At 44.8% G+C, this 24,588-nt stretch overlaps 1 protein-coding gene across 1 annotated transcript in view; it reads left to right on the top strand.

Moving 5' to 3' along the window:
* The window catches only part of DNAJC1 (DnaJ heat shock protein family (Hsp40) member C1), a 248,631-nt gene extending 231,532 nt beyond the window's left edge, over positions 1-17,099 (top strand). The window contains exons 10-12 of the mRNA XM_037058107.1: positions 12,354-12,402; positions 13,816-14,279; positions 16,802-17,099. Coding sequence (XP_036914002.1) covers positions 12,354-12,402; positions 13,816-14,279; positions 16,802-16,870 — 582 coding nt within the window. The 3' untranslated portion in view covers positions 16,871-17,099. The remainder of the gene's footprint in view (positions 1-12,353; positions 12,403-13,815; positions 14,280-16,801) is intronic.
* Positions 17,100-24,588: the final 7,489 nt, after the last annotated feature.

Genomic DNA, 24,588 nt, shown 5'->3' with positions numbered 1-24,588 from the left:
CTGAAATTTCAAAGTAAACCACTTAAATTACATTCTAGAATTGCTGTTTCCCCCTTTCCTTGTCATACTGTTGTAACCACATTTCAGAAGGACCCTCTTTGCCTCTCAGAGATCCAGGACCAATTGTTTGAGACCACCAATGGTTCCACTTCCTGTGAAAGTCTGAGCATCTCCTCAGTATCTCTGTTAATTACCAGGGCTTTTGCTCACTCTTCTTCCTTCAAATACCTGCATCCTAGTGTGCCCTCTTTGTACAGTACTACACTGAGTTTCTCAGAGAGAATCCACTCATACAAAAGCATTAATGGCCAGGGGTGGATCTAGATTAAATGGAGCCTGAAGCTCACACTAGGAACAACATTCCTAGTGTTTTTCTGGGGGAAGGGAGCAACACCCGCTAACAAGCAACTTAAAAATCTGCACCAGCCTTTACAGTGACCTCATGTCCTGAAAGGACATTGGTCATGCCATCTCCAGGAACTTTTGTCCTTTGTCTGTGCCCCCTTCTGGCTTTATCCCTCCTCCTCCTCTGCCTTCCATTCTCCCTCACTTTCTCTCTTCCAGATTAACACTCAACCTATGCTCCAAATTCTTTCATTTGTGCTGCAGAGAAGCTTGCTCCTTCCTCTGAAGCTAGGTGGCAGCTGACGCCTGCGTCCAGGAGGGCACTGGGAATGTTTAGCCTCTGCTCGAAACACTTGTCGGATTATCCCTTCAACAAAGACAGCTTTATTTCAGAGCGATTCTAGAGCCATCTATTAATATTTTTGCCTGCCTGTATTCCCCTGTCAAAGGCCCTTGTTCTTCCTTTGTCTGGCTCTGTTGTCTGGTTTTTTTTGGAGGACACAGCCTAAGGCGGAGCAAACAGACTAGTGGAGAGAGGAATGAGATACCCATTCTAGCCTGCTGGATTCTTTGAACCCTGTCCCATGGATACGGTGACAGATATACACTGAGAGATCTGTACAACACATACTGGAGGAACTGAAGCACAGAAGGTTTGATGAATCTTTACTAACCCCCGCAGTGGGTAAATGCCAGTAGCTCGGGTGAGGTAGTACAGAATGGTCCTTGAAAAGTGAGGCCAAGCTCCCAAACTGTCGGCACACACCCGTTTTGGATTGTTCTTTATTTGCCTTAGCCATTATTGATTTAGAAGTAACAGATTTTTCATAAAGCAATAAACTGATTTTCTTTCTTATAAGCTAGTCCTAAATAATTTAAAATCCCTTGAATAAGTTTGCAAGGAAATAAGCAGATTGGGAGCTCCTCGAGGTGGCCCGCAGTAGGCCTGTGCGTCTGCCACTGCTCTCGGTGCAGCCGCGCGCTGAGTCAGTACTTGATGAGGCTTTGGTGATTGATATGGAGTGAAAGGGATTTCACTGAGGTCACATCCAGTGAATCGCAGAATAAACGAAAGAAATTAGTGAAACCTTTTGTCTTATGGACAAAGAAGAAACGTGAAAAGAGAACAGAATTTAAGAGAAAGCCTGGTTTGGGTGCCCTAGTTCTACCATTTACGGGCTGAGTGACCTTGCAGGTCCCCCGTTAGTTTGAACGTCAGTTTCTTCACCTGGACTAGCAGTTTCACAGGGTGGTCACGGGGCGGAATGTGATGGCCCTGTGCAAATACTTTCTTCGTGTGAATCATCACACAATTGTGAATCACTCTGGTAATCATTCTTTTTGCAGATGGCAGTTCTAGAAAGACATCAAGGATTTATTCAAGGCTACAAGCTAGGTAGTGCCAGGCTGAGACGAGAACCCAGATGCTACAGCTCTTATTAAAGCCACATTGCCCTGCTGGTTTAACAAAATCTTCATTTTTAACCTGGCATATGAGGCAGCATATTTGTTTACATACCGTAATCAAATAATATCTTCAAAGTGAAATATTTGGTTTCTTGACATGCTGGCCAAGGGGGATAAGTTGGAGAGCAAAGTATTTAGTGTTCCAGGAAACTGGCGTTACTGTGGCTGTACTCCCGAGTACCCCTGTAAGCAGTTCCCTTCCCCTCTGCCCTTTGAATATTTGAACTGCAGAAATATGCAAGGTCTGCTTAAACTCTTACTGAACATTTGCTCATCTTTTTTAGTTACTCATTCAAGGAAAGCATATTTTCAGATTATATGAAAGATCTTTACTATTTATCTCCCATTTAACAAAACAAAAAACACTGTTATATGTTTTTTCTGGACCCTATTTAGTGTCATGCATTGCTAATATGCTGAGTTAGTATTATATACTCATTCATTGGAACCCTGTAATTTACTACAAGAAGATGGTATCTGCTTTAAAGGCTAGATTGACTTTACTAGTTACAATCATATGCACTTTGAATACTAGGGATAATTTTATTAATGAAGGAACTGGTTTGACTCACGTTATAGCCTGTGGTCTGGTAGTAGCATCATACTTCATAGTTAGGACTCCTTCAGACTTTTGTGTGTGTCAGAGTGGCAGCAAGCCAATAGACTGGTGACTCTTGAGTAGATGCTAGTAATTGTTAATGTAATTTAAAATTGCTTTCTTGTGCTAAAAATTTTGGTAAACTACTTTTTAAAAGGAAGACGGGTGAATATACTATGTTGGGTTTTTAAACTATCCCCCTGGGGGACTCACAACACCTGCAGAACTACACTGTTATCTACAAAAGCACATTCATCTGGTAAGTGACATCTGAACCACTGCACTGATAGAGGTAATCAGGAGGTTAATGAAAGCCCATCTTTTTTAGTGTCAAGATAAATAGTATTCTTGTATTTTTCTATACAGACAGAATCCAGAGAAAATTTTAAAGACATTAAAGAAATACTAAAAAATGAACATTGCTTTCTACCAGTTGGAAACATTTTTCAGGTGGTTTATTGAATGGTCAGGTAACAGAATGCCTTGTTTTTGAAACCTGCTGTAGTTGTTGGTAATATGAGGGTTAAATTCAAACAGAAAATTGGCCAAAATTGAACATAAGTGAATTGGAATAATGTACTTCGCAGTTTACATAATTTGTATTATAGGAGAAACACTTACGATATCAAGTCGGTCAGAATTTGAAACAATTATTTCCTGCATTATCTGAGGATGCCAGGTACGTGAGCATACATGTCATATAGCTCACAAAATTGGGAAACTCTTCTGTATATTGAGTAGAAATGTGCTACCATGCAACTATCTACTTGTCCTAACTCTATGAAATAGAATTTCCATTTTTCTAATTTAATATTCTGATAATTTCATCATTTTCACTAGAAGGAACAAAACTTATTTTAGATTTTTTCATTCACTCAACCCTAACTCATATGTCCCAGACAAAATCATAGGGTCTCTAAGAGTTTTAAAGATAAAATAAGGCTTTATTGTATTAAGAGAAAGGATTGGAAAGTCTTTTCTACTTAAAATCAGAACATGAAACAGATTTCCCCTCCATCCTGCAGTCTGCGTGTATCATCACACACATGGGTCTAGTGTTATCCCAAACCCACCCTAGCTCCTAGCCCATGTTTTTTTTATTTTGCATTTTTCATAATATGCTTATGCTGCTATTTCTAGGTTTTTTTAATTTTAGACATTATCTTTGGATTCTTAGTTGAGGATGACAAACGATTTTTTTCACTACCACACATACAGCCCACCCCCTTCTTTCCAATGTAGGTATAGTACCAATTTTAACTTAAAATGTTTAGTACTTACATTTTTACGACTATGTAAATATTACTCACAGCTAAGCCACAAGGAATATCATTATTAAATTTTCTTTCAATACAACCTTTTGTTTTCATGGCATAACTACCTCTTCTTGGTTTGCTTAGAGTTTCTAAGTATTAATTAATTACTACTGCTTCAGGTGAAGTACTAATCTCTAATTGTCCAACTAAACATAATTTTACACAATAGCTTGATCAGTTCTATCTTTTTATTTTCTTGCACACGCTCCTCCTGGAGCTTACTGTCCTGCTACTCCAGTCTGAATTAGTTGCTTTCCAGCTCTCCTGCACAAATGGCCGTCCTGGGTCTAGCCTTCATTGTCATCCTAAGAATTCTCTTTAACCCTCTTCTGTGTTCAATCCCTTTTTTCTGCATCGCATAATTTCATCTTCTTAGATTCATTCTCATTTTTTTAGCTGATTTTATAAAGATATTATTTATTTTTAGAGAGGAGGGAAGGGAAGGAGAGAAAGAAATATCAATGTGTGGTTGCCTCTCATGTGCCCCCAACTGGACACCTGGCTTGCAACCCAGGCATGTGCCCTGACTAGGAATCGAACCAGCAACCCTTTGGTTCACAGCCCACACTCAATCCACTGAACTACACCAGCTAGGGCTCATTCTCATTTCTTGATGAAATACATCATTCCAGTAGTTTTGTGGGAAAAGCTATATGGAAGTTAAAATATAAGCTCAAACCCATTTAAAAAATCTGTATTCTATTCTTAGTTGATTGGTAGTCTGATTTGGTACAGAATTCTAGGTTGGAAATAACTGCCTCTTAGTATTCTGAGAATACTGTTGTATTGTTTTCAGCTTTTAGCTTCTAGTGTTGCTGTTGAGAAGCTTCATGGCATTCTAGTTCCTTTGTTCTCTCTTTCTGGAAGTCCAATTTTTTTAGATGTTTTATTCCTGGACTGGGCCTGTACTTCTCTTGTATTTCTCTCTTATTTTTTCTATTTCTTTGTCTTTTCAGGGCAATTTCTCAACTATGCTTTTAAATTTCTTTTTTTATTTCTGCTATTATATATATTTTTTAATTATAAGGTTTTTTAAAGATTTTATTTATTTGTATTTAGAGAGGAAGGGAAGGAGAGAAGGAGAGAAATATCATTGTATGGTTGCTTCTTGTTGAGTCCCCTGCTGGGAATTGGCCTGCAACCCAGGCATGTGCCCTGACTGGGAATCGAACCGCGATTGTGTGGTTCGCAGGCCTGTGCTCAATCCACTGAACTATACCAGCCAGGCCTATTTCTGCTATTGTATTTTTAATATCCAAGAACTCTTTCTTGGTTTTATTTTTATAGCAAATTAGACTTACTTAATTGATCCAATATCTTCTATTTTTCTCTAAAGATATAATATGATATGAGAGCTTTCTTAAGGTTTTCTTCTGCTTTTTGTATTGTCACTGCTTCTTTTGAGGTTCCCCCTTTCCTATTTGTTTTGTCTTGGCTCCCAGTCACCATGTTAGAGACTTTCCCCAAATGTCTGATCCTTGAATATGTCTATTCATGTTTAGAGTGAGATGACCAAGAAAGCTAGTTATCTGAATGCATGGAGCTTATTGACATTGAGCTTCATGGTACAGCAAATAGGTTGAGGTCTGGTCCTAAATGTCACACATTTGTAGGGACTTTTTCTAGGGGTATTTCAGTTTCTCCAGAAAAATATTGTAGACTTGTGCCAAAGGGGTACCCATTTGGCAGCCAGTATTCTGAGAGCACCATTTTTGCCCACAGTTCAGATGCATCTCCAGCAGGCCAGTAAGAATGATGCCCTGTTTTGAGGGGTGGTTTAGATGAAGCTGAGTTTCAGAAAGAGAATGGAGTTCCCTGGCAGTGCCATATTGGCTAATGCCGTCCTTATTTTGTAGCAGCTGGCATATTGCATCCTCCATGTATATGCGGACATGCTGCTGAGCCAGGCACTTGTAGTGTGGTAAGGCTGGGCGCTCTACACTCAGCATCCCATGCCTGAGGTAGCTTCTAAGCTTTAGCTCTTGGGCTTGCAGAACCCAGGTCACCCACTCTCTCCATTGCCATGGCAACTACACAGCTGGAGGAGAGATGGTAGCTGAAGAACTAGCCTATGATGTTACTTGTTCAGACACTAAAGAAGAAGAAAAGCCTCAGCTATGAGACATATGTAGGAATACATGCCTTTGAAGAGAACACTAGGAAAAAAGTCCCAAATTTAGCTTGTCATGAATTTACATTAAGTCAAAGACTGTATATTCTGCCATTACATGTGATATAAAAAAAAAAAACAGAACAAGTCACTAAAAATTTTATTTTAGAATATGTGAGAAAAATAACACTAAACATTTCAAGAGTAAATTGGCACCCATCTAATCGAAGTCATCTAGGTCTATAGGAGAGACAGATTTGGTGATGACCATGCTCACTGAACGCTGATTTTCTTTTCCCAAATATTACACTCAGAGACACCCTGGCCATTGAGCTTCTACAGACCATTGCTTATTTGGAAACTTTAATCTGCTCAGAATCACAAATGATTTGCTAAAGATGCCAAACTTGCCCCCAAGCGAAATATTTTGCCAATATCGCCATATACATGCCTCCCCCTAGAAAAATACTAGTGAAAAGAAGAGAAACTCAAGAAAAAAATGATCAGTTACAGTTCTTTTTGCTATGCCACCAGACCACCAGGTCATAGCACCAGGAGACGTGGACTTGGCAAACACGCCCGATGATCACAGCCATTGTTGGGCCACAAAGAAGGAGAAGGTTGACCAGCTTTGCTTTGTTTCTTTCTAATAAGCTTTAAGTTACCTTTAAGTGGAAGAAAAATATGGCTAAAAGGTAAGTGTAGTGGCAGCCCATTGGGTTTCACTGTTTGACACTGAGGATCTGAAGGCCCCACATTGTAGCAGCTCTCCATTCTATGTGGTAGACGGGCCAGAATGTGATACGTACTGTTCAGAATGTTTTATCAGTACAAATAGTCACCAACTAGGTGATCTCAAACCAACTCATGAGGTAGTAAGTTCTCTGGAGGAGCCTTCAGATCAGAGCAAATATCAAACATGACCTCAGAAACCATTTCTTTAAAAGAGCCACAATTTGATTGGATTAGTTTGTAGAGCAATTTCCGGCCCAGGGTATTTGGCAAATAATAGAGTATCAGCTAGCAATTAGTGTACTTTTAAATTAAATTTATTGGGGTAACTGGTTAATGCCATTATATACATTTCAGGTATACAATTTTATAATACAACACCTGTATACTCCATTGTATGCTCACCACCTAAAGTCTGGTCTCCTCCTGTCACCATATACTTTTTCCCTTATCTTCTTCATTCTACCCACCCCCCAGCACCCCTCTCTGGTAACCACCATACTGTTGTCTGTGTCTGTGAGTGAGTTTCTTCTTGCTGTTTTATATTCAACATATGAATGTTTTGTATTCTGTATGTGGTTCCTGTCCTTTTTCCATTGACTTACTTCATGTAGCATGATGCTCTAAAGATCTATCCATGTTCTCACAAATGACAATATTTAATAATTTTAATGGTTGCATAGTATTTATAAATATAATCTATCTTACTTTTTCTTTATCCAGTCATCCATCAAAGGACCCTTAGGTTGTTTTCATGTCGTGGCCACTGTAAATAAGGCTGCAGTGAACAAGGGGGTACATATATCTTTAAAAATATGTGCCTTCATATTTTGGGAGAAGATAACCAGAAGAGGGGTTGCTGGGTCATATGGTGGTAGCTCTAGTCTTCATTCTTTGAGGAACCTCTGTACTGTCTTCCATAGCAGCTGCACCAATTTACCTTTCCACCATCAGCGTGCTAAGGCTCCCTTTCCTCCATCCTCACCAACAACTTGTTATTTCTTGTCTATTGATAATAACCATTCTAGTCCTGGATGGTGTAGCTCAGTGGATTGAGCGTGGGCCTGTGAACCAGAAAGATCACAGTTCAATTCCCAGTCAGGGCACATGCCTGGGTTGCAGGCCAGTTCCCAGCAGGGGATGCATGAGAGGCAACCATACATTGATATTTCTCTCCTTCTCTCCTTCCCTTCCCCTCTAAAGATAAATAAATAAAAAACTTTAAAAATAACCATTCTAAAAGGTGTGAGGTGGTATCTCCTTGTTTTGATTTGCATTTCCCTTATAAGTAGTGACGTGTAACAGCTCAGTGTGGTCAGGTAAAGAAAGGCAGAGAGCCCTACCAATACCACTGTCATTCCAAGATGACTGGATATGTAGATTCATACCTGCTGTTCACTGAGCAGCAGCATCAGAAGCTTAAAACTGTGGCAGGCAAAGGGGAACAGGATGGCTGGCTAAAATAATGCAGTCCTCCACTACACAAGTAAACATGAAACCAACAGTAACAAGTCTAATTTGGGGTAGTGGGCATGAAGAGAGTAACCAGAATTGCTGCAGTATATAATGGAAGGTATGACGACAGTGTTGCATCATATAGAGAATATTAACAAAAAACGTAGAATTACCAAAAAGAACCAAATAGCCCTAGCAGAGTAGCTCAGTTGGTCAGAGCATTGTCCTGATACACCAAAGTTGTGGGTTTGATCCCCAGGCAAGGCACGTACAAGAATCAAACAGTGAGTGCATAGATAAGTGGAACAGTGAATTGGTGTTTCTCCTTTCTCCCTTGCTCTCTCTCTAAAAAAGATAATAAATAAAAAAATTTTAAGAAAAGAACCAAATGAAAATTCTGGACTGTAAAGTACAATAACTGAAATAAAAAATTTACTACAAAGGCTCCACAGTAGGTTTGAACTGGTAAAGGAAAGAATTAGCGCACTTGAAGATAGGCCGATAGAGATTATATAAACTGAATACAGAGAAGGAAAAGAATGAAGAAAGAGAAACATGAACCTTAAAGAAACATGAGGCCCTGGCTGGTGTGGCTCAGTAGATTGAGTGCGGGCCTGCGAACCACAGGATCGCGGTTCGATTCCCAGTCAGGGCGCATGCCCGGGTTGCAGGCCAGTTCCCAGAAGGGGACTCACGAGAGGCAACCATACATTGATATTTCTCTCCTTCCTTTCCCCTCTAAAGATAAATAAATAAAAATTAAAAAAAGAAAAGAAACATGAGACACCATTAAGCACCCCCACGTACACATAATGGGAGCTCTAAAAGGAGAGAAGAGTGAAAAAGGGGAAAAATAAATATCCAGAGAAACCATGGGTGAAAACTTCCCAAATCATTTGAAAACCACTAATTTACACAACCAAGAAGCTTGGCGAATTCAGAGTAGCATAAATTCAAAGATATACACAAAAGATACATCTTAATTTTTAAAATGCTAAGAATCAAAAAACAAGGAGGAACTCTTTCAAGAGCAAGAGAAAAATGACTTATCCCTTACAAGGGCCCCACAATAAAATTAACAGTGGAAACCATGGACTCCAGAAATCAATGGAACAACATATTCAAAGCCATTTTTCAAAAATGAATGCAGAATAAAAGCTTCTAAAGGTATTAGAAGGGAGGCTGTGCCACTGGGCCCTGCAGAACACCTACTACATTAGGCCACTCTACCAAGCCTAAGAGACATAGCAGCTGTACCTAATACATAGAAACAAACACATAGAGGCAGCCAAAATGAGGAGACATAGAAACATGTCTCAAGAGAAAAAACAGAACAAAATGCCAGAAAAAAAATGTAGACAAGCAATCTACCAGATGCAGAGTTCAAAACACTCTTTATAAGGATGCTAAGTGAACTTAGAATTCTAAGAGCATAAAATAGGATTTGTCAGAAATGAAGGATACCCTAACTGAAATGAGGAATAATTTACAGGGAATCAATAGTAAAGTAGATGATGCTGAGAATCAAGCCAGCAATTTGGAATATAAGGAAGCAAAAAAATACCCAATCAAAAGAGCAAAAAGTAAAAATCCAAAAACATGAAGATAGTGTAGGGATCCTGTGGGACAACTTCAAGTATACCAACATTCACATCTTGGGGATGTTGGAAGGAGAAGAGAGAGGGCACATGAAATTAAAAAATTATTTGAGAAAGTAATGACAGAAAACTTCCCTAACCTGGTGAAGGAAATAGCCATACAAGTCCAGGAAGTGCAGAGAGTTCCAAAGAAGATGAACCTAGAGAGGCCCACACCAAGACACATAATTTTTTTGTTTAGATTTATTTAATTATTGTTCAAGTACAGTTTTCTGTCATATTCCCAAACCTGCCCACCCCCCAGTGCTCCCCACCTCCCCCCAATTCCCCCCCACCTTAGTTATTGTCCATGTGTCCTTTATACTTGTTCCTGTGAGACACATCTTAATTAAACTGTAAGTTTAGCCTTGGCTGGTGTGGCTCACTGGATTGAGTGTCGCCCTGTGAACCAAAGGGTTAGCTGGTCCAATTCCCAGTCAGGCCACATGCCCGGGTTGTAGGCCAGGTCCCCAGTAGGGGGCGTGTGAGAGTCAACCACACATTGATGTTTCTCTCCCTCTTTTTCCCTCCTTTCCCCTCTCTAAAAATAAGTTAAAAAATAAATTGTAAAAGTTTAAAGGCAAAGAATCTTAAAAGCAGCAAGAGAGAAGCATCTACTTACCTACAAGGGAGTTCCCATATGACTGACTGTCAGCTCACTTCTCAACAGAAACTTTGCAGGCCAGAATGGATTGGCAAAAAAATATTTAAAGTGATGAAAAACAAGGATGCACTACCAGTATTACTGTACTGATCTGTTCTATCATTTACAATGAAAGAACAGGTAAAGAGCTTCTCAGACAAAAAGCTAAAGGTGTTCATCACCACCAAACCAGTATTACATGAAATGTTAAGGGTTTCTTTAAAAGGAAAAAATGAAATATAAAATATATGAATAAAATGGCAGTAAATACTTATCAACAATTGAATCTGAATCACAAAATAAATGAACGAAGCAGACCAGAAACAGACTCATACAGAGAACATTTTGACAGTTGGCAGATGGGAAGGGGATGGGGGGATGGGTAAGAAAGGTGACGGGATTGAGAAGTACAAATTGGCTGTTACAGAACAGTCATGGGGATGGAGAGTACAGCATAGGGAATATAGTCAATAATGTTCTAATAATATGTATGTCAGATGGGTGCAAGATTTATCAAGATGAGCACTTATTTAGGTAGTGTCTAATCATTAGGGTGTATGTCAACTAATTAAAATTTTTTTAATTTCAAAATTTTTTTTTAAAAACTGCATAGCTGTTATTCTGCATTTAGATCTTGCTCCTCAGCATGTGTTGTCAGTTGGGCTCAAATGAACTTTTATACAAGTTCAAAAGCAAAAAAAAAAAAAAAAAAAGGAAGGAAGGAAAGCCAGAAGTTAAGTATAGTGTGGAATTTGTATATAGTTTGCAGAGCTAGGAAACCCCCAAATAAGATTATTGACAGTTAAAGGAGAGCCACAAAGTACAGTAGACAGAGCGCCCAGCCTGTTTCTTCATCTGTAAAGTTAGAGATTTGGATCTGAAAGGCAGCATTTATAGAAATTGAAGGCAGAGGTGGTGGAGCCTGACTTGCGTCGTATTATGTAAAATGAGCATAAATAATTATATACCCACCTAATGCAGTTGCTGTGAAGAATGTGTATGTACACATATATCTTACTTATCACAGTGTCTGGTACACAGTAAACGTATTGTTATAAAAATGAAGTCCTTTTCAGATCTGATGATCTATTGTGTTACATAGTCAACTTCTGTCAGCCTGGCACTCCCAGGTAAAGAAAGGCAAGGACCAGAGATACATGCTAATCATTTCTTGTCTAGAGTTATTAAACAGATGGTATGTGATACCAAAGGAGAAAAATGGGAAGAATCTGTGCATAGCAAGGACAGAATGTTGAGGAATATTATACTGGAGGACAAGAGGCAGGAAGATATGGGAGGGGCCCGTGAAGGAAATGTTCAGAGAAGAGAAGGAAAAGTAGGAGGGACTGTCCTGACAGCCAGCTGGAGAAGACAGCTCCGTGAGGACACAGCCTTATAGAGCAGAGAGCACCTGGGCTAAGTCTGAAGGTTTATGGCACATATCTGATTGACAGGGAGAAATTCAACATGAAAGCAAAGCAAATTAATGCAGTGTAGTTCTGTGAGGATTTTATAGGAAGGAAGAAAATTTCTTTCTTTGAATTGGAATAAAGGAAGGGAAGGCTGTATGTTGATACAGTCAAATTTTGAGTGTGAAAGGTTGGAAATCAGAGAAGCTCATGTTGGATAATTTCAATCTTTTGTTTCATTAACATAGGAAGCAAGGTCATCTGGAGAGAGGAAAGTAGGGAATAACAGTGAAGCATGCTTCTAAGTGGCTTTAAGCATTTACTCTAATTCTGGCTCTTTGAAGTAGAAAACAAATGATCCATGTCAATTATAATAGATAATATTTACTGAGCCTTTAATATCTGCCAGACATCTTGCTAAGAGCTTATTTCAAACGTAAAACATCCCTAACAGACGAATGGTGTTACTAGCACGTCTGTGTGCTGCAGAAGGAAATGCCTGAGACCGAGGAAGGAATTGCTCAAGGTTCCTCCGCTCGTGAGAGCTGGGAACCAAGACTTCGTACAAAATAGGTCACTAGACCTGTTGGTGGTACGTGGAAAGTAAGATTTTCTTTCTTTGCTTTTATATTTTGAACCAGGTGACAACTAAAGCCAAACAACTGAAAGATTCGGTGACCTGCTCGCCGGGTGAGTTAGCACCACTAACTCCAGTAATCTAAAGCAGTTTCTTCAAAATAAATCCCTTTTTATAACAACTTCTTTAAATAGCTTTGGTGTAAGGAACTGTAGATGGTGTAATAGGTGGTGTAACAGCTTTGCCCAAGGAACTGTACAGTTAAACCTCTAAAAGGCATCAAATTACACCTCTAGTGATGTACATTAAACCTCTCAAAGGCACGGACAAGCCAACTTAGCCCTAAACATTTAGTGGGTGCTAAGATGTATGTAATAAGTTTAAAGAACTATAAAAAACGTTATTCTTCTCTCGTGTTGGCGGGGTGGAGGGTGCGGGAGGAAGCCAGTCCACCGCACAAACACACGGTGTGTAGTTTTTCTGCACCCCCTCCGCGTCACCACACACTCTCTCCCAAAAGAGACAACAAGCAGCCTTCCCAAGAATCTGCGTTCCTCCAAATCTGCTTCCTCCAAGACTAACTGGAATATTGTTCCAGTCCCCATACTGTTTGCCTGGAACCACGAGGTAATAAAATGCCTCCTAAACCTTCCAACAAAACCTAAGTACAGGCCCCAGAGCTCTCTAGAGGTCATCCCCAAGAGGGGGTTCTGCAGGCTTTAGGAAAGAGGGCGTTACCAGATCTGTTTTCTACCAATAAAATCATTTGTCTAGGCATGGAGGCAGAAATAGGCAGTGAGATGTTGTATATAAGAAGCTGACCTCCCAGACACTCTCCCAAAATGTATTCTGAAAGGGCAGTGTGGAGGAGCGAAGGGAGCAGACAGACATGGCCTTACTAGGGCATTGGTGGCCGGGGGTGAAGGTGTGACGAGAACAGGAACTATGCAAGTTCAGTACTTAAGGGTGTCTCTGAGATGACGGCCATGGCTGGGAGTCGGCGTTGGCTTGCCCATTTGCCATCCAGGTGAAGCGAATGGGCAAGAGTCACGGTGGCAGCAGAAGCAGCTCCGGGCAGGGAGCAGACCCCACAAGCGGTGGTGGTCACCTGCAGATGGTGAGTGGACTCAGGTCTGAGGGACTCTTTTTAGTTATGCCGATGGATCATCCACAACTTTGGATTATGGAGAACAAACTTCTTACCTAAAAAGGAACAGGTTATTTGTTCTCAAAGAGGTCTTTGCATTCTTTCATCACAGCCGGTTCTGTATTACACCCCCGGCTCTGTGGGAAGGCACAGACTTGGGATCAGGCAGAACTGGGTTCAGCTCCCACTCATCTCTGCTGCTTTCCTCATCAGTAAAATTAGGATAATGATACCTATCCTAGAGTAATGTGAAAATGAAGTAAAATCATACAGGCAAAATGCATAGGACACCGTCTGCTAGGTGGAAGGCAGCTGTTGTCACTCTTGTCACCTGACTTGACCCAGCCCTTTCATTTGTGTGATGTGCCCTTTCTCACAGGAATGGTTAGACTCTCTGAACTGAAGTCAACAGCTCAGAATTCCAGGCCCATCAAGACCACCATGGCCTTGCCCGATGACATCATCACCCAGCGGGAAGCCGGTGCACAGGCCATGGGGGATGGGGAGAGGGAGGACAGCGATGAACAAGAGGAGGAAGAGGAACCGGAGACCGTGGTCCTGGAAAGCCAGCCGAGGAGACGGAGGCCAGCCCGGCTGTCCGAGGCGGCAGCAAAAGCAGAGCCAGTGGAGAAGCTCCGTGGGAAGAGGCAGAAGGACTTCGATATATCGGAACAAAATGCATCAAGTGATGAGGAGAACCAGAAGAAAGAGAGAAGTCGTGGTACAGAGGAGCCATGGACTCAGAACCAACAGAAACTTCTGGAATTAGCATTACAGCAGTACCCAAAAGGATCCTCTGACCGCTGGGACAAAATAGCCAAATGCGTCCCCTCTAAGAGTAAGGTGGGTGAGGCGGGGAGAGGACGAGGCCTCTGCGCTGGTTTTAGATTCCACTGAAGTGGCTGCAGCCGGATTTTTTGCCTTGTTCATATCCTCTCTCCAACTATTTCACATGAGCTCTCATTTATCAGTCATCATCTGGCGTATTTCCCCTGAAAGCACGGGAAATCTGTGCACTTGCTTGATTGTGTGTATCAGTGAGGTTAGCAGTCTAAGTTGGGTCATTATACAGACCAGGTAGTTTTTCTCAGAGAAAAATTCCATCCACAGGACATAAACTTCACCCTCAACCACCCTGCTGGCCTCTGGAGCACTCACTCTGCTCAGGCAGCAGTTTGAGAGGAGCCCAGGTGGCCTGGCAGTGTCCTGGTCGCTGTGCAGTCCCTCTTACCAAAGTAAGGAGGAGGTTTCTCAAAATCACAAGCCCCCTCGGGCACAGGGATGTGTGTGGCCGGTGGTGCGTGTACCACCAGCTCTGCAGCGGGACTCCGGACTCGGCCCCAACACAGGGTAGACCCGAGACCCCGAGGCATATTTGTATGTGGGGTCTATGTGAGAATAACATTTAGCATTCAGCTTACCCTCTACAGCCTTGACTTTTTATAATAGACTTTTCCCCCTGTTTACAGCTTCGTACCTGCTTAAATATATCTATAGATAGTTCTCAAATAAAAACTCAGACAGGCAGGAAGATGGGCGTCCCTGTGACAAGACAGCCCCTCCCCTGGCCTCTGCCTTTGGCCCAGCCAGTGTGGAGCTACCGCACTGCACAGTGGGATCTTTCCAACCTACCCCTTTCCTGACACGCAGTCTCCAGGGCCTCTTTCCCCGTAGCCGTGTCCTTCTCCGAGGCACCAGGAACACTGAGAAATCAAAAGAACCAATCTCTTCTGCCTTCTGTGCCTATCACTCAGTAGCCTCTGGGCACATTGATGTTCATTTACATTCTTATTTTTTTTAATTGAAATTCGATGTTGGACAGCCTAGCTTGTGGCCATGAATGTCCCCGAGTGTATAGGTCTAGTTATCTATTACCCACTTTAAAATGAGGAAGTCAAGAATTCCCGGGGAGAAAAATAAAACCATTAGCAGTTGATCTATTTGAGAAACACAGATTCCCCTGCCTCTCCAACTGGTTTGCCAGAAGTCATTATTCTCCCTGAATTTCTCTAGCATCTGTCAGGACACAGTCATTTGCATATGTGATGAATTGACATTGGTTTGAAAGGAAGTGGAACCAGATTCCTTAGAACGCCCAGAAACTGATTGCCTCGGGGTTTGGAAAACTTCCGGTTTCAACCAGAAAGAAGCAGCTCTTTACTGTCCTGCAAAAGTTCCCTTTAAGCCTTGGCGTGAGAACCAAGCCCAGGAAAGGTTGCCTGGGGGCTCACCTGCTGTGGAGTAGCTCCCTGCAAGTGGCCTGAGAGCCACTGGAAATTCTGGGCCCAAACGAGGAGGCTCTGCCTAAAGTGTGAGCGAACTGGGCTCAGTGGCAGGCCCCCTGCCCAGGGGGCTCAGGCCCATGCTGGCTTCCAGGCGAGATGCTAGAGCTGGCCACGCTCGATGTCATGTGCTAGGCAGGACCCTAGGAAGCGAAGTACTGAGAAAAGGTTGATAGTTTTGAAGACCCTAGGCAAGGCATCTTTGGGGATGCAGATAAGGGGCACATAAGATACTCTCATTACTCTAAGCACCTAAAATCCTAGGAAGAGAATGAATAGCCATTCTGTCCCAGGCAGCTGATAAAGTCTTCTCCATGGAGCAGAAATCAGCTTGCACTGGACTGTGAGTTAGTGAAGGCTGACAATGCCACTGGGGAGAGTACTTTTTGAACAAAAACAAATGGATTCTTGAAAATACCTTATGATAAATAGGGGAGTCATGAGGCCCCTCCCAAGCACCCCCCATCTCCCCTTTAGTCATGAGGCCCCGCCCCAGGGAGTGACAGCTGCAGGAAGCTAGGATCTGAAGCTTGTAGTTCTGTACCTGACAGGCAGGAAGAGCGGGGTGGGGCTGGGGTGAGCAGGAAGACCTTCGGCATACTCCCTGTCGGTGTCCTGTGGGCTGGCGGACGGCCCCAGGAAGGTCCCAGCAGCCCTTTGCAAGAGGCAAACCAGAAAGAGAATAGCGCAGGTACCTGGCCTCAATTTTTTTGTTTCTCTGAAGTGATATGTTGTATGAAATAGTAAAATGTTAAAGTTATTATAGTTAGCAAATTGAATGTCATAGTGATGAAGATAAAAAGCCTCATAGACAGCTGCCAGAAGCCTGTTACCCCAGCATTTAACACCACACCACACCACGCTCACCTCCTTGAACGTGTCAGCCTCGTCTGTCTGACTAGCTGGGCTCATGCAGGAAACTCGAGGCGGGTTCCGTACAAAGTGAATGGACATGAGATGGCCTAGTTTTCCAAAGATCACAGTGGGCACAGCCACCAAGTAGGCCCTGTAGGCTTACCCCTGGAAGGTCATTCTGATCTGTGGAAGTAATTGTTTTCACCTTTTTTTTTTATCGTCCTACAGGAAGACTGTATTGCTAGATACAAGTTGTTGGTTGAACTGGTCCAAAAGAAAAAGCAAGCTCAAAGTTGAATATTCTGGAAGATGACATTCACCTTCATTTTCCAAAATGATTATTTTAAAACTCTTATGCAGAAATTTGCATTTTGTACCTCAGTATTTCTATACATCATGTGCCTTAGTAAAAAATTTTGAAAATCAAAAATAAATGTTGTGCTCTAATGTTTAAACAAATATGGAGTTAAAGAATAAAAAAGGAGTTGGGTGTTTTACAGGCTATTCTCTCATTACCACAAAGTTTCTAGGTTTACTTTCATGGGGGAACGAACTTAATAGTGCTTTTTTTCTCTTTATTTTTTTGTTATTTTTTAAATTCTCACCCAAGGACTTTTTTCATTGCCTTTTGGAAAGAGAGGAAGGGAGAAAGAAACGCTGATGTGAGCCCTGGCTGGTGCAGCTCAGGGGACTGGGTGCTGGCCTGCGGACCGACACAGTTCTATCCCCAGTCAGGGCTCACACCGGGCTGTAGACCAGGCCACTCGTTGGGGGCAAGCAAGAGGCAACCAATCCATGTTTCTCTCACTCTTTCTCCCTCCTTCCCGCTCCGAAAAAAGTAAATAAAATTCAAACAAACAAACAAACAGCATGACAGGGAGCACCACTTGGTTGCCCACGTACACTGGGACACGTGCCCTGACCAGGAATTGAGCACACAGCCCTGTCCACTGAGGGGCAGTGCTCCCCGCAGCTGAACCAGGCCAGTTAGGGCCGAGTGGTGCTTTCCAACGGTCGGTCAAATAGATGATGTTGAAGGAACATATGAGTAAAGTAATGTGTAAGAATTAAAAAATATGTTTCTTTGACCAAAGAACATACAGCGAATGAGTTTACTGGTAGCAGAGTTCAGGTGCCAGGGGAGAAAAATCCAGCTTGGTACTGAGCAAGCTGTCTAGAAACTGTGTGAGGCTTTCTTACGCATACACATCTGGGGGAAAAAATAGGTTTAAATGAATGAGGACATAAGGTAATAAATAACCTGAGTTTGGGTTGGATAGAAATCTGTCAACTGATAGAATTTCCAAAGATCATGCAAGAAAGACTTTTAGGAACTTACGAAACTGGGTCCTCCTTTTCAATCCCTAGGCTAAACTCCCCTCTGTGCTGCTGTCTTTGACTGAGCGCTTCCTTGTGTGGGTTTGAACAATCACCATCAAGCTGAGTGTCGCTGTCCATCTTCTGACACTTGCTGAAGGATGGGAAATGGTTTGCTGCCTAAATTAGCCATTCAGGTCACTGGCACACCCTTCAAGGAAGTGATTTGATATAACATCTACAAAGATGTCATATTTCTCCAAGTATTGAACTCAGATTAGAGCTTCCTGGAGGAAAGTTTGGCTGTGGTGCCCTAACTCCACTGCTGGCCCTGGGACCTTTCACTGACGGGACACGCACTACCAGATGAGCCTGAACCCCTTCCCGAGACACCACCTCCAGTGCAGCTCCCTGCATGGGACATCGTGGGGAATGTGCCACCTCTTCTTCCCAGTCGGGACGAAGAGCCTGCCTGGCCCACAGGTCAGCACTGCCCCCCAGGTCAGTGGCCAGGCTGGTGGGAGGGGCAGGAGGAGAAGGCCTGGACAGAGTCGTAGCCTTTGTCCCAGCTGTACTCACACCCTCTTCCTAAAAATAACAAACCAGAGCTAAGCCAGTCACAGGAACGGCACCAGAGCCAACAGTTTCACCCCCTAGAACTTTATTCTGGAGCCAGTGGGGCTTTGAGGTCCCTGTGCACCCACTGCAGCCACGGCCTCCTCTCCATTCCTGGGAGTCAGGAAGGCCTGGTGAGCAGAGGGCAGTGAGTGGGGAGAAGCAGGTGGTTCTGGCTGCGCCGAGACCCCAGTCCCTCCTGTCTCCCAAGTCTGGCATCAGGTCTGTTTGTCATTCTTTGGGTCCAGCTTGTGACATTCTGGGAGCATCCTTCCATTATTCACCCTTTTTACTTTTGTTTCTGTCACACACACCCCAAACCCCATCACAAGTTTTTGAGCTTCCAGTCTGGGGAGAGCCCACAAGAGCCCAAAGATGCCTTATACGGTACAGTATAAGTTGAAATCCCCTGGCTTGCTCACCAACTCATCTTTTCTAGACTCTAAGAAAATGAGGGTCTGGCCTATTTTTCTTCTAATCATTGCCCCTACCTGCTAGTGCCTTTCAAAGAAATCCAAAGGGCTCTTTCTGCATGGCTCCCTCTCCAGGGAACTTGGAGCTGCTGCATGTTGTGGAAGTAGAACTGAGTGTAGCCGGCAGGGCTCCCTGAGTGTGGCTGCGCACAGGAGACCCACGGGGCTCGGTGTGAGCAAGGTCATGGCCAAGAAAGCAAAGAAGCCTGCAGCAGGGGCGCACCACTCAGACCCTGTGGGGACCAAAGCAGGACTCCCTCACAGCACCCCAGGTCCTCCCCAGAGAGGAGGAGGACCGACCTGTTCCTTTGGAGGGACAGGAGCGCTCCCCCAACCTGTCCCTTTGACTTCCCACCTCATGACCCAGTGTGTTAGCACCTCCAAGGCTGATGTGTGGGACAGGTGCTGTGTAGCATCACCTCTTTGTCCCAGTTGCCCCCCTGGAAAAACAGGGACTGCCCGTATTGTTCTGTCCTACCCTGCGTTCTGTTCCTACCCGGAACTGCCCACCTGGGCATCCAGGTCACTGCATAGACTCCTTGCGGGGGGGAGGGGGGGCGGGGGGCGCGTTGGCCGTGGCCCTGCGGAGGGTATATGCCAAGTGTCCGTTTTGGGTGTGTAGTTCTGGGAGAGGGAACACATCTTTCACTACCCAAAGAGGTTAACAGCCTCTGCTGTGGTGTCTCCTCTGGTGCGTCCTGTGCGTGGAGGGCCAGGGTGGTATCCGGGAAACCTCACCTTGGCCTCGGACATAAAGAGGACTGGGCCCCAGCTCTACTGCTCCTTTCCCGTCCGTCAAACGCAGACACGGGTTTGAGCTGCCTCAGGAAAAGGCCTTCACTTCAGAGCTGCCTGGCCTTGAGTCCTCTTCTTCAGGTAAGGCCGAAGGAAAGAAAGAGCAGTCCAAAGCCCCACATCTGAATCCCGGATCACCCAGTGAGCAGAAGGGGCACCCCACCGCAGGTGTCTGATGGCTTAGGGTCGGTGAGGAGGCTGGACGTTGAGGGCGGGGCACTAAGAGGAAAGAAGCCCCCTCCCCGGATTTGGAGGCGTTGGCCTGCCTGTAGGCACACCCTCCAGACCCCATCCTCCACCAGCCACCTCAGCCACAGGCCCGCGCAGGCCGCGGGCGCACGGGAGCTGCCCTTCTAGAGAACCGGGTCTTTTGTCCCGCAATGGCTTAGATTAGCTTTCTCCACTGGAGCAGAATGGCACACCAAACAGGTCCTTACACTATTTACAGCACCATTTTGAAAGCCCATTCACACCTCCTCTCCTTTATCCTCACAAAACCCCTGGCTGGTGGAACAGGATATGCTGCTCAGGTAGTTGGGGTGTTAGGCTGTTTGGGGAGCTGCCTTCTTTCCCAGCACTGCCTGGGCCTCAGGTGCTTTGTTAGGGGTGTGGGGTGGCTAGTCATCTGTGGACCGTACTGCTTTGAGTTCTAGCGGATCACGTAGTTCTTGTGTAAAATTTGCCCTGGGAGCTAAGGAGCAGCCCTCCCCCCTCACTCCTCCCAGGAGCCAGGTGCCAGCCCGGCCCGCCCCACCCCCACCTTCAGTCTCAGCGGAGTATCACTGCAGTGGGCTCACTCTTCCACTGGTGTGTTTTCAAAATCCCTTCTCACTTTTGGAATAAAGTCACATGAAGCTTTTCACTGAAGATGCCTTGGGGTTTGAATATCTTAAAACACCTCCTGCCACAGGATTTTTTCTTGATAAATGCCGTCCCACCCCAAAGCAAGCCCACCAACCCCTCTGAAAGGGGAAAATTAATCCCCTTAACGTACCAACTCCCTACTTACATCTGTAGGGTATTTATAGGTGTTTATTTTAGCCATTACGGATTTTTCCTAAAATTTAAATGGGGCTGTTTAAACTGTGATTTCCTGTGCGTGTGGGGTCGTCATCCGCCCCAAGGAGCCCAGGAGAGCCGGGCCTCATGATGCCTGGCCCAGAGAACAGGGTGCTCTGTTCCCGGAGAGGGCGGGCGGCTAAGACAGTCAGCACCCTCTCTGTCTGCTTTCAGTTTACAAAAGCCCTGAGGATGGAAGGGTTTGTGCTGGTGCTGACCCCCAGCTCCTCCTGAAGCAGCCACCCCATCCAAGGGAAACTGAGGCACAGAGACACACCCCCGCCCCCGAGTCAGGGCCCTTCATGATCCGTGTCTCAGGCAACTGGCTACTCCTGCCACCCGTGTTCACAGGCCTTCCACACCCCAACCCAAGACCACCCATGTGGCGTCAGTCTCCTTGGAGAGCAAGACAGAAGACTGTGTCTGGTGGTGAGGAGAGGCGGGGCGTTGGGAGGGGCCTGGGCTAGTTGGAGTTCTTCGCTAGGTAAACGTAGACTTTGATAGTCACCTAAATTTTAAACTCTTCTTCCCCCAAAAGGTGTTATAGCAAACAATGGGCTGAGAACTGAGCAGCACTAAGGGCCGAGGTCTCCCTGTGTGACCTCACTTGGGATTTGCAGATGTGGGTGTGTTCTGGGGTTGGGCCAGGCCCAAGGGAGTAAAGCAAGCAAGTCACCTCTGAGCACCCGCTGCCTCTGCAGGTCCCATGCTTCCCAGGAGGTGCAGGAAAGCCCTGCACACTGTACAGGCAGTGGTGGCAGGAGCTAGCCTGAGTCATGAGTCAAACACTGGGAAGCGGGTCTCCTACCCGTTTGTAGCAATAAGCCGCCTCACTCCCCCTGCTGGAGCCACGTGTCCGCTCCACTTGTGGCCGCCTGGAAGCCACCCACGGTCTTGGCAGAAGTCCCAGCCTCCTGTCTGAGTAGAGTGCTTGGCCTTCGGTCTTTGACTTTAGTCACTGGGGAACTAAATTAACACACTGTAAAACTGAGTGGCTACAGTTCTTTTCTTCTGGTCTGGAGGAAAAAAGAATGGATTCATGTAGGACAGAAAAAGGGACACCATGTTAGCAATCTGATTCCTGGGGGAAACTACTGGTGTCTAAAGAGCAGTGCCTGTAAGAACCCTGGGCAACTGTTTCCAGTGCCGCCGGGCCCTTCAGTATGGCAGGTCTGAGGGATCAGGGAGAGGCGCCCTTCCCTCCTTGTACCTCCAAGAGCCTGGCTACTCTCTGCACTGGAAAGGCAGACCCACTGGGGTCCCTGAGGCCCAGCTCCCTCCCTCATGCTTGTGCTGTGCCCACCCTGTTCACAAATGCTTCGGGAATGGACTGGAAATACACACCCACTTATTTTGCAGGCAAGTCAATTATTTACCTCTTTCTTGCCTTCCCTGTCTGTAAGAGAAGCCCCAAGCCAGGAGCAGTGTCTCTGGACCAGTAACTCCTAGACTCTTATAGGAGTTACACTCAGTTAAGCCCATCTTTGGCTAGAATGAGTTAAAAAAAATCCTAGTTTTTACAAAATGAAACTGACCAAGAGCTAAGTGGCAATGAGGGAATTTTTATATTATTTTATTTTGTATGCCCTAAGTTATAAAGGGAAAGGAACAGTGTCATGTTTTCTTCTCTGTCACTACTCAAAGAAGTATCTTGTAAATTTAAAATAAAACATCAGCCCTGGCCGGTGTAGCTCAGTGGATTGAGTGCAGGCCAAGAACCACATGATCGCGGTTCGATTCCCAGTCAGGGCACATGCCTGGGTTGCAGGCCAGTTCCCAGCAACGGACTCATGAGAGGCAACCATACATTGATATTTCTCTCCTTCCCTTCCCCTCTAAAGATAAATAAATTTTAAAAATCTTTAAAAATATATAAATAAAAAATAAAATAAAACATCAAGTTGTTTATTCCAAATTATCTTGGTTCCAATCTGTTTCACAAAGGAAGATGTTAATGCCAGTAAACAGATATCTCTAACTACTTGACCACAGCTCATCTCTCTTTTTACTTATTTACTATTTTACTTTTATATTTTATTTATGTTTAGAGAGTGGGGAAGGAAGGGAGAAAGAGGGAGAGCAACATCAATGTGTGGTTGCCCCTTGTGTACCCCACACCGAGGACCTGACCCGCAACCCAGGCATGTGCCCTGAGTGGGATTCAAACCAGCAACCCTTTGGTTTGCAGGCCAGTGCTCAATCCACTGAGCCAAATCAGCCAGAGCTATTTTTTATTTACTTGTTTGTTTTTAAAGATTTAATTTACTTTTAGAGAGAGAGGGGAAAGAGGTTGAAAGAGAAACACTGACACGAGGGAGAAACATCCATCAATTGCTTCCTGTACACACCCCAACTGGGGACCAAACCTGCAACCCAGGCTTTACCAGCAGCTTTTCACTTTGCTGAATGATGCCCAACCAACAGCCGTGAGGGTCAGGGCCCGTCTCCCCTTTTGGAGGCTTAGCTTGAGAAATCCCCATTGGAAGTCTCCTCTGGCTAAAATGGTATGATGGAAAAAGTCCATGTGGAAATTTTTGCCTGGTGCTGTCTCACCATCATCATAGGACAAGAGGAAATTGGCTAGCAGCAAGACAGGAAGTCAGGGCCAGGCTCTAATTGTGACAGTGCACCCAAACTCAGCTTAATCTTGAGCCTGGTTACCTCCGAATCCTCCACGTACCCTGCTCCTAACTGCTGGTGGCAAAGAACCCTGCTCCTGTTTCCTGAGACTGGTGTGAGGGCCTGCACCGGTGACATGCTACCACAGAGCAAGGCCTGGGGCGAGGGCAGGGCCACAGTTGCTGCCGCACGGGGTGCATCCCTGAGCCTTCAGTATCTCTTACGTGGTCTTGGGTTGGGCATGGATTGCCAAAGTCTGTCCTGATTGAGGCTTAAATGCAGGCCATAAATCAGAAGAAAGTAAAGTAACTCAAGAACCTGTGAAGTGGAAAGGTACAGTGCCAGTGTTTCTCGGGGTCACAGTCCTGCTGCTGTGAAGCTTCAGGCCAGCTGAGCTGCACTCAGTACCACAATAAAACCCACCCTGGCTGCTATAGCTCAGTGGATTGAGCGCAGGCCTGTGAATCAAAAGATCGAGGTTCGATTCCCAGTCAGGGCACATGCCTGGGTTGCAGGCCACTTCCCAGCAGGGGAACGATGAGAGGCAACCGCACATTGATATTTCTCTCCTTCTCTCCTTCGCTTCCCCTCTAAAAGATAAATAAATAGAATCTAAAAAAAAAAAAAAAAAAAAAACCGAAACCCAAGACTAAGCTTTTATGTCTGTGATTAAAATGTCAAAGTTTCACATTAAGATGAATGACAAGGCCACCTGAGTCACAGCTGGGAGCAAAGGCTCTCCAGCAACCACACCTGCTGGTTCCTGGAGCAGCCCATGGCCCCCAACAGGGATTCCTCTCTCAGAGGCTCCCTCAGCAGGGAGGCTTCAGCCAAGAGCCCAGGGAGGAGGGAGTTTGCAAGAGGGTGGAGGGGCCAGGAAGGGAGAGGACAGCAGCCTGATACCAAGTGGCTCCCCCAAGGACAATGGGGCCATGTGGACTGTGGGCCCTTTGCCTTCTCAGTTCTGGCTGCACACTGGGCTCACCAGGGAGCTTCAACAAGCTCTGAGTCTGAGCCCCATGCCAAGGCCCGATCTCTCAGACCTGGGTAGAGAGAACCTGCACAGGATTCAAATCTTCAGACGACTCCAGGGTGCAACCCAGGAGGAGAGCTGCCGCATGAGTCCAAGAGCTTGCA

This window comes from Sturnira hondurensis, unplaced genomic scaffold, assembly GCF_014824575.4.
Source record: "Sturnira hondurensis isolate 20B ecotype Veracruz unplaced genomic scaffold, ASM1482457v3 Scaffold0009906, whole genome shotgun sequence".
In the NCBI taxonomy this organism is placed as follows: domain Eukaryota; kingdom Metazoa; phylum Chordata; class Mammalia; order Chiroptera; family Phyllostomidae; genus Sturnira; species Sturnira hondurensis.
Note: the sequence above shows the minus strand (reverse complement) of the source record. Positions and strands in the feature narration are given on the sequence as shown.